Source organism: Mytilus trossulus, chromosome 4, assembly GCF_036588685.1.
Source record: "Mytilus trossulus isolate FHL-02 chromosome 4, PNRI_Mtr1.1.1.hap1, whole genome shotgun sequence".
NCBI lineage: Eukaryota > Metazoa > Mollusca > Bivalvia > Mytilida > Mytilidae > Mytilus > Mytilus trossulus.
This window is the reverse complement of record NC_086376.1, coordinates 93,755,521-93,770,606: the sequence shown is the minus strand read 5'-3', so window position 1 is coordinate 93,770,606 and position 15,086 is coordinate 93,755,521. Positions and strand designations below refer to the sequence as shown.

At 31.7% G+C, this 15,086-nt stretch overlaps 1 protein-coding gene across 2 annotated transcripts; it reads right to left on the bottom strand.

The window, feature by feature from the left end:
• Positions 1–356: 356 nt before the first annotated feature.
• LOC134716357 (LETM1 domain-containing protein 1-like) lies at positions 357–14,978 on the bottom strand. Of its 2 annotated transcripts, none has more exons than XM_063579315.1 (9): positions 14,871–14,974; positions 10,022–10,176; positions 8,972–9,087; positions 7,804–7,895; positions 6,985–7,171; positions 5,545–5,646; positions 3,653–3,787; positions 2,648–2,744; positions 357–1,459 (listed from the first exon to the last, which is right to left on the bottom strand). In XM_063579315.1, exons 1-9 carry the CDS (start codon positions 14,930–14,932, stop codon positions 1,335–1,337), a joined length of 1,071 nt encoding a protein of 356 aa, XP_063435385.1. In that variant the 5' UTR covers positions 14,933–14,974; the 3' UTR covers positions 357–1,334. The 2 variants fall into 2 exon arrangements, with proteins under 2 accessions (XP_063435385.1, XP_063435386.1); XM_063579316.1 differs by having other exon boundaries at positions 360–1,459; positions 14,877–14,978.
• Between the last annotated feature and the right edge of the window lie 108 nt (positions 14,979–15,086).

The following is a 15,086-nucleotide window of genomic DNA, read 5'->3' as shown; positions in this document are numbered from 1 at the left end:
TTTTGAAATTATTATAAAACTAAGGTTTCAACTCCCTCAGGCAAAGTTGGCTTTAGATGAATTTGGCTATTTATTTTAGATATTTTTGAAGGCCGTACTTTGACCTTTAATCTTTTACTATTTACACATTGTGACTTGGATGGAAGTTGTCTCATTGGCACTTATACTACATCTTCTTATTTCTATATAAAAATGTTCATATATCAGAGAAATTGTGATTGTAACATATTTATTATTATGTCTGATTTTATATATGTTTAAAAACTCAACATTCATTTTTACCATAAATAAAATATGCTTAATGGAATTAGAATAAACAAATAAGGATACTAAAATACATTAATGAAAACAAAATAATAATCAATATTATGACATAAAATCAGGCTTGTTTCAAAATCAAAAACATAAAAGATTTTGTCATTAAAGCAGAAAAAAATATATTTAAATTCTGAATCTTTGAGTCAACAAAAAAACGCAACACATTCAGATATCTTAAGGAAACAAATATTTCATTATTCATCTGCACATTTGGCAATTATTTGAGCTCAGCCTTTATCAACTGGCTAGAAAATGAATATAGAATAAAATTTAAATTATGATTTGTTAATAGTAAGTTCAATTGCATCTTATAAATATATTTACAGTGGCCATCTGGGATTAACAATAAAGTTGTTTTAAAAGTAAACCAACCACTTTATGATAATGATTTTTTAATTTGTCCATCAACTTTTAAAGCAGAACTGTTAGTAAGTCCCTGCAATACTCCAAAATGTCCCTAAAATGGTAATTTCAATATCTTTAAACTATGGATGCTATTTTGTATGTTTTTCTTTATCACTCACTGCTTCACAAATAATGCCTTTTTTCTGATTCACAAATAAAAACAACATTTTATACAAAAAATGTTTTTTGTTTGGTTGACTGGACATACCAAATTCAATATAAAGTCTTTTGCATTTATATTTGTCATAACAAACAATCTCCTTACTCGTCTAAGCATAGTAACATTGAAAGACAGGGAAAAAGAATATGATCTGTAAAGTCACAGCAGGCCTTTTTATGTTGTTAACATCATGTAGAAACACTGATTTACTTTACTTTACTGAACATACCAAATGCAACAGTAAAATAATATCACAGCAATAACAGTAATCCTTGAAAATCTAGCCACTGTCTCTTAAATATGTATTTGTCATAACCATGATCTGAGTTGTCTTAGTATGTAAATGTTTAAAGACAAAGAACAAAATAAGACAGCTTCCATCATCATAGATCTCTTCAGTCACAGCAGGTCTTTTTACGTGTCGTGTGGTCTTGTACTTAGATGTTTGGATTCAAACTACTTCTTTTTTCTTTTTCCGCCTCCATCTGAATTTTTGACCGCCAAGTATATGTCTATTAGATGGATGATTTAAAGCTAATAATACTGGTCCGTGTAATAACAAGGACATACTGTGTTCTGAAAGATACATAAAAAGTTAAATAACAAAACTATTAAAATTATAAAGGAAAATTCAAAACAGAGGTCCTTATCAAATGGCAAAATCAAAAGCTCAAACATTGTCATAAATTTATAAGCTGCCTGTTTTCAATATTTCACAAATAAAGGTCATGTATTAAAAATGTACAATTTGATATACTATTATCTGATTATTTGATATTTTGGTACTTTATGGTACTCCCTTTCACAACTACTGTTGTCCAGGAACCTGTTGTTCAGTAGTTGTCATTTATTGATGTGCTTCGTAAGTGTTTCTTGGGTTTTTAATATAGATTAGACTGTTGTATTTTATGTTTGAATTGTTAAAAACTAGTCATTTTGGGGCCTTTTAAAGCTTGCTGTTCGGTGTGAGCCAAGGCTTTGTGTTGAAAGCCATACTTTGACCTATAATAGTTTACTTTTTATACAATGTGTTGTTTCTATCTATAGTCGTATAGTTGTGTATTAAATCAGAATTTCAAATGCTACAAAAAGTTAGAAAATTTCGCTGTATTTTTATTAAGTTTACTAGTATATAACTAGTGTATAACAATAATGCATCTGTTTCTGACTCAAACATTTTTGCTTCTGACCTTTAAGAATTTCAAATGTACTTGCTAATGCCAAGTAAGTTAAAAAACTTAAGTCAATATAAATGAGGTTCCATCAGGATCAAATTTTATCTGCACCCTTGTGGCCTGATGTTTTATTTTAGAGAAACTGTGACCTTTAATGTGTTGGTAAACATAGACTTGTCAATAAGCTTTAAGACACTTGGTGACTTCTGGCACTGTTTAAACATTACCTTGTGACTTAGCAGGGTACCCAAATGGAGCCCCTTCCCAAACATATGTTTAAAAGCATTGACAGGTAAAAAAATCATTCTTCTATAAGTAATTTGAGAATATAACCTTAACTGCACTTATATAGTTTTCAATTCTTGCAATATTGTGGACTCATTAATTTTCATAGGTACCAATTGTCATGGGTTAAGGAAAACTTGCATTTTTGTGGATATTAAATTTTGTAGTTTTGCTGGTCTAAGGATATCTGATATTTGTTAAACATTTAATTTCATGGTGCACCACCTAACAAAAAAATCCACAAAATTTGGTATCCCTTAAATAATAATGAATCCACAATATGTGCTCTATTTTTACAACATACCATCTACTTCTTTACTGATCTGAGTCCAAGATTCTAAATAATTTTCTTTTTCATCTCTCTTTATTCCATAGGGATTTAATCCCCTACTTAGACATGACTGCAATAGAAAAAAACACACTTTTGGATTGCTGAGAGCTAAATGCAGTGGCCTTAATTACTTTAGCTATCATTAATGGTTGACTATTTCACCTGCTACATTCTGTTCTTGACTGAAGATGTCAATCACATAATCAGAAATAGATATTATTTCAACATTAATTACACCTTATGTAAGAATCCGGGGTTTTGATTGGTTAATAGCCAGTGTATTTTTCACCAATTTACTGTTATCAAATGAATATTGTTCATTTTTAATGCCGCCGGGGTATTTGCTAAAAGGATATGCCTCTTTTATCCTCTCTGCCGTGGTATTTGCCAAAAAATACTCTATCCGACTGGACACTTGTAACGTCACGATCATCAATGCGTTTTAGTACATTAACATTCGGTGTAATTAAACAGATATATCATGTTATTGAGGGGTATTTGCGAAAAATACCAGTCGAGAGAATGTTAAATTTCACGAGCAGTAAGGTGAGGGAAATTCATTCTCAATACCCCTCCTTAACATGATATATCTGTTCAAAATACTATCTTTTTTTATACCTGTGCAACATTCCTTTTATTTGCTGATTTGTGGGGACCTTCTTAAAAAAATCAAAAGGATTATAAGAGCAAAAATTTTGTAGCTTTTGCCATGAAGCTTCTATGTGCTTCATCAAATAAAATTGCTAATTTGAACTCTAATAAAGATTCCTATTCAATGAGTCATCATGGTCATGGATAAACCAGTCTTATTATGAACCATGTACAATTTCTCTTACATCTGTGTTCAATAAATATTTAAAGTGTAAAGTATTTGAGTTTGAAATTACTTTGTAGTGAACAATTCAAGCCATTAGATAACCACATGTCAACATAATAAGTTTTACTCACTATTTAATCTTACTATATATAACTACTTACCATGTTGATGTCCTCCTCAGTCATAGAGTTAAAACCCTCCCTGACAATAGCTCGGTCTGTATGCAGTAATAACAGTCCTTCCTGTACTAACTTTGATCTACGTAATGAAAAACCAAATGTTTTGGCAAGATGTCTCTGAAAATGTATAAAAAAAAGTTCAATTACAATTTTCCAAAAATAGAATTAAAGCATTCAAGATAAAATTGTAATGAAACAAATTTTGTTATGACAAATACATATTCAAGAGACAGTGGATAGATTATCAAAGATTACTGTTATTGTTGTAATATTATTTTTTTATAGTATTTGGTATGTTCAGCCAAGCAAACTAAATCAGGGTTTCTACACAATGTTAACAACATAAAAAGGCCTGCTGTGAATGTACAGATCTGTGAAGCATACTAAATCAACGTTTCTACAAAAACATAAAAAGGCCTGCTGTGAATTTACAGATCTGTGATGGAAACTTTGTATTCTTTTTCCCTGTCTATAAATGTTACTATGCTTAGACAAGTAAGGAGATTGTTTGTTATGACAAATATAAATACAAAAGACTTTGTCAAAATATTAAACATGTTAAATAGACTATGTAATGTCAAGACACCCTGATTGGTATATTTGTTATAAAATCAGTATAAATTTCTTGAATCCAAATACAAATTTGATAAAATCCGTTCAAAGATACACTTATAAGATTACTGACATTTTCTAATATAAAAATCCTAATTGAATAAGTAGAGAGGACACAACACTTCAAAACAAGAGGCTGTCAGAGCAACAGCAAACGGGATTTAATAACATTTATTTTGTCCTGCCATTTTTCAATATCACAAGAACCCTTACTGCTGAACATTGAAAGTAAAAGTCGTCAATATCAAATTTTGCCTCCATTTTCCCATCAGTAGCAACATATCAAAATTTGAAAAGCTTTGAATGGTTTATGAGTAAATGCAACAATATGACTGGAAACACAATTTTTCAATCTTTCCAGAAACATAACTCCTGAACAGAAAAAGTGAAAATCGCCATTATTGAAATTGACCTCAATATTGTCATCAGTAACAACATATTTAAATTTCAAAAGCGTAGGTTGAACGGTTCATGATTAAAAACATGGACAAGACTGGAAACACTATTTTTTAATCTTTCAAAAACCATAACTCCTAAAAGGTAAAAGTCATCATTATCAAACTTGACCTCCATTCTGTCATCAGGAACATATAAAAATTTTAATAACTTGGGTTAACACTTAATGAGTAAATGCAGGGACACGACTGGAAACGCCATTTTTCAATCTTTCAAGAACCATATTACTCCCGAACGGTAAAAGTCAAAATCATCATTATTTTGGTGTCAGTAACAACATATCAAAATTTTAAAAGCTTTGGATTGAAGGGTTGATGAGTAAATGCATGCACAACATTTGGCTGGCGCCTGCCCACAAAACCAACTGACAGGGCTTGCTGTACATCTCCAAATCAATAACCAACATTTTTGACACAAAAATCCAGTTAAAAACACAGGTATGATATCATTCATTGATATATTTCCATGTTCTTGACAAATGTTACTTTCATGTAACGAATTCAGGTTTTTTTCAGTTCCTGAAACCTATTAACTTTTAAACCCTAGATAGTATATTCATCCCATGTTTGACCTCTAATTCAAAGCACAATAATTATCATGAAAGAAAATAGTTATTAGCTATATCATTGCTAAAAGTATGAAACTGCTATATACTTAAATTCCTAACATAGTTCCTGAAGAAAGACATCCCTTTTTTTCAGAAATAAGACCCATCAGTGGTTCTTCATGCCACTGACAGTTCTTTTTATATCTATGCACCATTCTTGCATAATGAATACTGTGTACTTAATGTTTTATGAACTTACAGAAAAGGCAAATGATAATTTCTCTGCCTTAAAGTTATAAGTCTCAAATACTGGCTTTACTTCTAATATTTCTTCAACTGTAGGATGCAAGGAATTTTCTAGCTGAAAATGTAAAAAGCAAGGTTCTAAAAAGTTTTTAACTTTCAGGGATACAAGGCAATAATTTTGAAACTATATATAACACAATATCATATCATTACTAAAGTGCCTGTGTGTTACGGGTTTCCTCTTTATAAAAAAACGCTGGGTTTAATCCTCCATTTTCTTCATAAGAAAATGCCAATACCAAGTCAGGAATATGATATTTGTGTCCATTCATTTGAGCCTTGATTTTGCAATTTGATTAGGATTTTTCTGTTTTAAATTTTCCTGAGTTCAGTAATTTTGAAGTTTAATTTTTGATAGTAAATATTTTTTATATATTGGTCAATATCAATACATTGATCATTTTTGGAAACCTGTAAATTTTATATGTATCTTTATTCTCATAAACAAAAGTACAATGGTACAGAGACAAATTATGAAGATACTTTTAAAAAGTGCCAATATAGTCTTCAGGTAGGAGGCATTAAGAGGTATAACAAAGGGGTTAGTAGAAAAACCCTAACCTAAGTTATTTTGTTTTATTTTGACCTAAAATATTGTTAATCATATACTTAAATTGTTTTCAAACTATTTCTTGAATCTGTTTGCATGCAATAAAATTCAGTTGTGGGTTTTCAATTTACAAAGCCTACTACATGCCTACTACATATCTAATCAAAAGACAAAGAATGACAATATTTTCTCAATTATACTCAATGAGTTCAATCTTGTCAATAGAAGAGTATGTTTGAAAATAAAAAGTAATGTTTTAGCAACTATTAGAAAACATATGAATAGTCATATTACTGTGGATTCATTATTATTCATTGAATACCAATTTTCGTGGATTTCGTTGGTACAGGGGAACAACAAATTTAATTGTCTGACGAAATACACATTTTCTAAAGGAATGTATGCAAAACATGTCAAATCAACGAATTTAAATATCCACAAACATGCAAGTTTTCATCAATCCACGAAAATTTGGACCCACGAAAATAAATGAATTCACAGTAGGTGATATTATTTAATATACATTTGATGTACAAAATGTATTATATGTATTTTACAACTAATCACTACCCTGGATGATTAGTGGATTATAACAGGGAACATCAGGAGGAGCATGGACTCCTGAAGGATATTGTAACAAGCCAATATTTGAAATAAATATTATCATGTTGTTAAAAAATATGCGGTGATATGAATATAAGTAAGTGTTTCTACTATTCAATCGAAGTTCATTTTTCCTAATGTATGAGATACTTACATTTTGTTATATTTGATATATTTTTACTTATATCATGCATAAGATACTGTCATAGGTATTTGATTTATACTATTAGATGTACTTACTTTCTGAAATATTTGCTCCATTTTAAGTTTATAATCTGTATGAGGTATATGTCTACATGCTATTTCCATATGATCTAGAATTATTGGCAAATGTTTTATTCTATCTTTATGTCTTTGTTTGTATACTTCTGTTTTTATTTCTTCTGTCCAGAAATGACTTGTCAATAATAATTTCGGATAAAGGTAACTGAAAAAAAAACCACAAATTGAGTGAAATGTTTTTAAAGGGTATTAGTCTCCCTCGAGTCTTTTGTAGATGAAACATGTGTGTGACACAAATACAAAACATTAATCCTGGTATCTATGAAGAGTTTATTTGACCACTATCAGGAATTAAGTCCCTTTATTTCAAGCACTTTCTGCTGAAAGGAACCAAGACAGTTTATTCCCTTCGTTAACATTTGTCACCTGGAAAGTTAATATCAAGAGCTGATCAAGGGCTGTTATTAATTTCTGACACTAAGTGATACATTATAAAGGTCAGGAGTAGAATATATGTGACAAAGAAGTTTAATATGACAGTTGGTTTTTTTAAACTAATTTTACCTGTTGTTCATAAAAACATATTTTCATTCCTGTATATCTAATACAAATGTACATGTCATAAGGGGGATAAAAATATGTTTTTCTAGTTAACATAGCCAAGGACTTGATCAATGGACATCATACCATGTTCAGTGTTTATTAGTTTTAAATTGATGTAATCACAACTTCATAGAAAACAAACTTAAAAGACTTACTAACTTTTAACCATAATAACATAATAATATAATCAAAACCCATTTATAAAATCATAAAGCAATCATAATCATTACTTACGCCACAGGTAATATGGTTGGAAAGATAACAAACGCACCAGGCATCATTGCTACTAATAGCATAGGGGCTGCTTTTATCATCTCACTTGGCATCTACAAAAATAATAAACTATTTGCACATCTGAATACTGTTATTTTTTTTTCATCCAAGACCTTTGATATAGAACAAACTGTTATATAAAATCAAGTCTTATATTGGATGTAACATAACTGTCAAAAATAATTCTTTAAATTAGAGAAAAAATAAATGGGAAATGTGTCCATGAGACACAGATGAAGCCACACTTTCATATAACATTATAAAGGGGCATGACTCAAGAACTGTAAAATGGCAGTACCCAAATTTGTACAAATACAGGGTTTTGTATATAACTTTATAACATTTGAATTAGGCAAACTTAAGTTGGAAAACAGAAACAAATTAAACATTCAGCAATTTTTCTATTTGTAAAGGGGCATAACTCTATAATGGTAAATGTAACACTACCAAAATTCAAACTTGACCTGTGTTTTGTAGTAATAAGCATTAGTTGGGTTTTTTTTTGCAATTTTAAACTAAAATTAGAGAACATTATTTATAGGGGCATTATTATGGGGTATTGTTTAACCTCTGCTACATGTAGGAATCATCTATGCAATAGATCAAACTGTGTTTATTGTCTAATTTTCAGGAATACTATACTAGACCAAATGGATGTTAGCAACAATAGATCACTGTACAGCCTTCAACAAAACTCATATTATAAGTTATACGGTTCGCTACTGACCCCCTATGGATCCATAGAGGGTTAGTAAAATCCATAGGGGATGAGATCCTTAGGGGGTTAGTAGTTAACCGTATAACAAATTTATCGCACCCTGGACTTTTCTGCTGCGTTATGTTGAAAAATAACCAATGAAACACAACAAGATCAATAGATGACGTCACCATTAACACGTCATGAACCCCCAACGGTTTCATAGGGGGTCACCATGTGACGTCTTTGAACAAATCACAACGTGATAAGTTACCCGTGGTGCGATAAAGAAACTTAACCATGTACGTGTCTAACATTTGTACATTCATTTTTTCTTACTGGTCTTACATTGTGTACATTGATACGAAAAGTTAAGATAAGAAACAGGCTAGTGCAGACTAAAAAGATACAAAAATTTAAAAAAAACCTTACCTGTTGATAAATTACAAGCTCTTTACGGGAAAATGTATGTAGTTCCCTGTTGTTATACCAAATATCTTTACTAACTTGATAATATGTCTTCGTATCCCCTAATAAATCATTAAATCCTAAAAAAAGAAACACAGATAAATATGAAAAATACATTGATTCTATACATCAGCAACATTTCAAGGTGATCACAAATGTATAATTTTCAAAAAAGGTTTAGTAGGAATTTGTCCAAGGATTTATGTTTTTGTTTTCAATGCATTTCCTTGAAGCTTATTGATTATGCAGATCATCATCATGCATGGCCTGAATTACCATGTTATTGTTATTGTTGATTTTTAGAATTTCTGTCAAGACAATAGACCATAAATTGCAAGTGATGCATGATAGCAATGGCTCCCACTGGATTCTTGTGTCAGCAGGCAAAAAAAACCCAAGAAAGATAACTCTTGAATTTTTTAAGTAAGAATCTGCTATAGGACATGAGCTAGAACTTATCAGTGGCTTCACACTATGTTAGAAGAAGTTATCAAGTTTACTTTCAGCAAGCATGAAATTATTTATCTGTATATAAATATTTTACTTTGTAAATGTAATATTGGTTACTTCAAATAATGTGAATCTGAGGCGAGGTCATTTTCTATACCAACTCAACAAGAAGGTTTGCATTGTCTCATGTGGCTGATATTTAATGATACTGTAAATTCAGAAATTATTGCGTGCATTTAATATTGCGATTGTGTCATTTTAGACTTAAATGCGATTTTAATTTTTACGATTTTGAGAAAATTCCTGTTAAATTCAAATAAAATATTTCAAAATGCGCGTTTATTTTTTTTGCGTTTCAACTCTGTCGCAATTTTCGCAATAATAAAACCCTCGCATTAATTTCTGAATTTACTGTAATCAATGTGCAGAAAACCTAATAATCTTTACATTTTTATCCTCTAAGCAACAGAAAACACAGCAGAATTTAATATTAAGAATGTACATTGAAAATGTTTGCTTTTAATTCATCTTAATATGTGAATCTTCAAATTATTATAAACTTACCAACTTTAAAAGTCTTGTAAAATTTAAATGCTGCAGGATTGTTAGTTTCTACAAATTTTTCACATTTTTCAATTGTCTTTACAAACTTGTTAACTAAATATCTCTTCAATCTTCCTGGAGGTCCAAGTGTGTCTTGTGGATGAGAACAGTAAAACCTGAAATGTAACACAAATAATAAGTATCTTACAATATTGTAGAAAAATATTTTTTAAAACCTGTCAATATAAATTTGACCTTTGCTCCTCAAATTATTACTTAATTTAACTGATATCATCCATTAATTTTCTGGGATTCATAGTGCTTAATCTTTGGTTTTTAAGTAGTGTTTTGTGAACTGTTTTTTTAAGTAAGTCTTTGGTGTTGCTTTTCTTCAACTTAGGATTTTACAATGCCTCTTTGATGTTGCCTTTCTTCAACTTAGGATTTTACAATGCCTCTTTGGTGTTGCCTTTCTTCAACTTAGGATTTTACAATGCCTCTTTGGTGTTGCCTTTCTTCAACTTGGGATTTTACAATGCCTCTTTGGTGTTGCCTTTCTTCAACTTAGGATTTTACAATGCCTCTTTGGTGTTGCTTTTCTTCAACTTAGGATTTTACAATGCCTCTTTGGTGTTGCCTTTCTTCAACTTAGGATTTTACAATGCCTCTTTGGTGTTGCCTTTCTTCAACTTAGGATTTTACAATGCCTCTTTGGTGTTGCCTTTCTTCAACTTAGGATTTTACAATGCCTCTTTGGTGTTGCTTTTCTTCAACTTAGGATTTTACAATGCCTCTTTGGTGTTGCCTTTCTTCAACTTAGGATTTTACAATGCCTCTTTGGTGTTGCCTTTCTTCAACTTAGGATTTTACAATGCCTCTTTGGTGTTGCCTTTCTTCAACTTAGGATTTTACAATGCTTTTTTGGTGTTGCCTTTCTTCAACTTAGGATTTTACAATGCCTCTTTGGTGTTGCCTTTCTTCAACTTAGGATTTTACAATGCCTCTTTGGTGTTGCCTTTCTTCGACTTAGGATTTTACAAAGCCTCTTTGGTGTTGCCTTTCTTCAACTTAGGATTTTACAATGCCTCTTTGGTGTTGCCTTTCTTCAACTTGGGATTTTACAATGCCTCTTTGGTGTTGCCTTTTTTCAACTTAGGATTTTACAATGCCTCTTTGGTGTTGACTTTCTTCGACTTAGGATTTTACAATGCCTCTTTGGTGTTGACTTTCTTCGACTTAGGATTTTACAATGCCTCTTTGGTGTTGACTTTCTTCGACTTAGGATTTTACAAAGCCTCTTTGGTGTTGCCTTTCTTCAACTTAGGATTTTACAATGCCTCTTTGGTGTTGCTTTTCTTCAACTTAGGATTTTACAATGCCTCTTTGGTGTTGCCTTTCTTCAACTTAGGATTTTACAATGCCTCTTTGGTGTTGCCTTTCTTCAACTTAGGATTTTACAATGCCTCTTTGGTGTTGCCTTTCTTCAACTTAGGATTTGACAATGCCTCTTTGGTGTTGCCTTTCTTCGACTTAGGATTTTACAATGCCTCTTTGGTGTTGCCTTTCTTCAACTTAGGATTTTACAATGCCTCTTTGGTGTTGCCTTTCTTCAACTTAGGATTTTACAATGCCTCTTTGGTGTTGCCTTTCTTCAATTTAGGATTTTACAAAGCCTCTTTGGTGTTGCCTTTCTTCGACTTAGGATTTTACAATGCCTCTTTGGTGTTGCCTTTTTTCAACTTAGGATTTTACAATGCCTCTTTGGTGTTGACTTTCTTCGACTTAGGATTTTACAATGCCTCTTTGGTGTTGACTTTCTTCGACTTAGGATTTTACAAAGCCTCTTTGGTGTTGCCTTTCTTCAACTTAGGATTTTACAATGCCTCTTTGGTGTTGCTTTTCTTCAACTTAGGATTTTACAATGCCTCTTTGGTGTTGCCTTTCTTCAACTTAGGATTTTACAATGCCTCTTTGGTGTTGCCTTTCTTCAACTTAGGATTTTACAATGCCTCTTTGGTGTTGCCTTTCTTCAACTTAGGATTTTACAATGCCTCTTTGGTGTTGCCTTTCTTCGACTTAGGATTTTACAATGCCTCTTTGGTGTTGCCTTTCTTCAACTTAGGATTTTACAATGCCTCTTTGGTGTTGCCTTTCTTCAACTTAGGATTTTACAATGCCTCTTTGGTGTTGCCTTTCTTCAACTTAGGATTTTACAAAGCCTCTTTGGTGTTGCCTTTCTTCGACTTAGGATTTTACAATGCCTCTTTGGTGTTGCCTTTCTTCAACTTAAGATTTGACAATGCCTCTTTGGTCAGTCAGAGCTATAACTCTATAGGGTTATTACAGAAAATAACTAGTGTGTGTTATTACAGATACTTTTCCTTAAATTTTTTAAATCTGTAATAACATATGTTTGTTATTTGTAAAATTAGTTAAACTATAGTGTACTCTAGGGAACAATTGAGACTTTGCGCAGAAACTAAATGCATAGCCTTGATAATTTATTTTTAAATTGAATTAATACATTTTTGATTATCCATGGTTAATCAATGAGACAAGGCTATTAAGGAATTAACTTAGCTGTGATAACAAGGCTTAGTTATTAAAGAAATGAAACTTATTATGTAAGACACTTGGGAATTACTGAGAAACTTGCGCAGAACCTCATTACATGCTCTGGTCATTATTTTTTTACAATAAATCTAAAAACATTGTAATTAAGCATGATTTATGTCTGAGCAAATGCTTTGAAGTGATATAGAGAAGCTGTGATAACACCCTTTAGTTATTACAGGCATATTTTTTCTGTAATAACATATAGGTGTACTATTGAAAATTGGAATACTATGAACTGCTACATCTTTCAATAGTTAAGTATACATAAAGACAATAGTAATATTAATAGAACTTGTATAAATTTTAACTAAACTTATGATGTATATTGTCCCTTTGAAACATGTAACATACATTTGTTATCACAGTTCTTTGATTTTTCAGTCCACAATAACACATGTTTGTTATTTTCCTGTAATAACCCTATAGAGTTATATCCCTGACTGTTGGTGTTGCCTTTCTTCAACTTAGGATTTTACAATGCCTCTTTGGTGTTGCCTTTCTTCAACTTAGGATTTTACAAAGCCTCTTTGGTGTTGCCTTTCTTCAACTTAAGATTTGACAATGCCTCTTTGGTGTTGCCTTTCTTCAACTTAGGATTTTACAATGCCTCTTTGGTGTTGCCTTTCTTCAACTTAGGATTTTACAATGCCTCTTTGGTGTTGCCTTTCTTCAACTTAGGATTTTACAAGGCCTCTTTGGTGTTGCCTTTCTTCATGCCAACCATTCAAACAAACATTTTACATACATTGAATGTTAAGTATGATTTACATGCTCAACATGCTCAAAGAAGGCTGCTTCCATAATCTTGCAATACTCTTTAATAGAATCAGCCTCTTCTGTTACAGATGAAGTGATTGCTGTGTGAATAGCAAAAAGGTGAATTTATGACAACTTGTCCCTCTGCAAAATTGCCCCCCCCCTTTTTTTTTTACTAACATGCTCCACTTCTGAAAAAGGGTAAAACCCCTTTAAATTCTGCCAACCTGCCCCACTTATGAGGGTAATAGTTGGGGTACAATGTACCTGTATGACATATATATAACGGTAAAAAAAAATTGTCAAATGACGTTAATGGTAGTTTTAAGTGCTGGTGCATGACAATAAAATGTACACTTTCTTTTAGACAATAAAAAAATCAGCTGAATTTGACAAATCACTCTATTTTTTTCCAAAACTAACGATGACGATAATTATTTGAGACATCTAACGATCCATGCAGGGTTGGCAAAGTATTTCCCGCCTGGGTTTTCCCGGGCTGGGCAATACTCCCAGAAATGGGGAATACTGGGCATTGCTGGGCGATATGATTTTTTAAGCTTATTTTAACACAAAATAGTAAAGTCTTGGTGTATTGGAATAGGGCTCTCCACGGTTAGTTCGACCATATTGGATAGGGGGCAGATTTTTTTGAAAGAGGTGGAAATAGTATGAAAGTATGGGAAATCCTATGTGTGTTTCCAACAACAGCTCGTATTAATGATATTTTCTCGCATTTTTCACACCATTTTAACCTCCATTATGAAAATCTGCCCCCTTTCCAATATGGCCGAACTAACCGTGAAGAGCCCTATTTAAAGGGCTGATTATTGTTATATAAACAAATCTGCAATCTAATATGAATAATATCTTACTATTTAGTGTAATTTTTCTAACATGCTATTGTTCATTCCAGAGACATATATACACATATGTGTAATACACATATGTGTATATGTATATATGTCTCTGTTCATTCTAAATAGGAGTTATATTTTATTTTTAAAAAAATATTTCCCACTAGCATGACTAGGCTGGGCAATACTCATAAAACCCGAGTTTTTGCCAACCCTGGACCCAGAAGAAGGATATTTTGAAGAATCCCAGTAAAATTTTAATCAATTTGACACTAATAATAGCTGAAAATGACCATTTGAGGCCTTAGGGAAAAGGGCATTACCACCCTCACTTTTGAAAAGGGTAAAATCTTGATATATAATTTTAGTCCTGTCAACTGGCATATGCACTTATTATGAAAAAGGTTCAGTGTAAAAGGTCTGCTTACTGCCCGATGAACGAAAAAAGAATTCATTCAAGCACACTTATTAAATATAAATAAGTGGGGCGAGTACGTTGAAAAGTGGGGCGATTTGGTATAATTTTGGTTAAATTAAGGGAGATTTGTATTGATTCCCAATGTGTATTTGAATGTTCTACGATGACAGCTTATTTGGAACAGAGAAGTGTTTATATAAATTAATTCTTGAAATAAATTAACTCAAACCGGCGAAATATGTTTCTTCTGTAAGTTATTCTTGACAAATCTTTGAACGATTGCATGGTTTTATTTTTATTTCTTTTAAATACACTTTTCTCCCTTTCTACAAGAGAGTATTCTTTTGGTTTCACTTAAAACCATAAAAACCTTTGATAATAAAGAGTATACAACGTCCCGTTTCGGAAATCGCTTTTTGAATTACTTTATTTATCATTT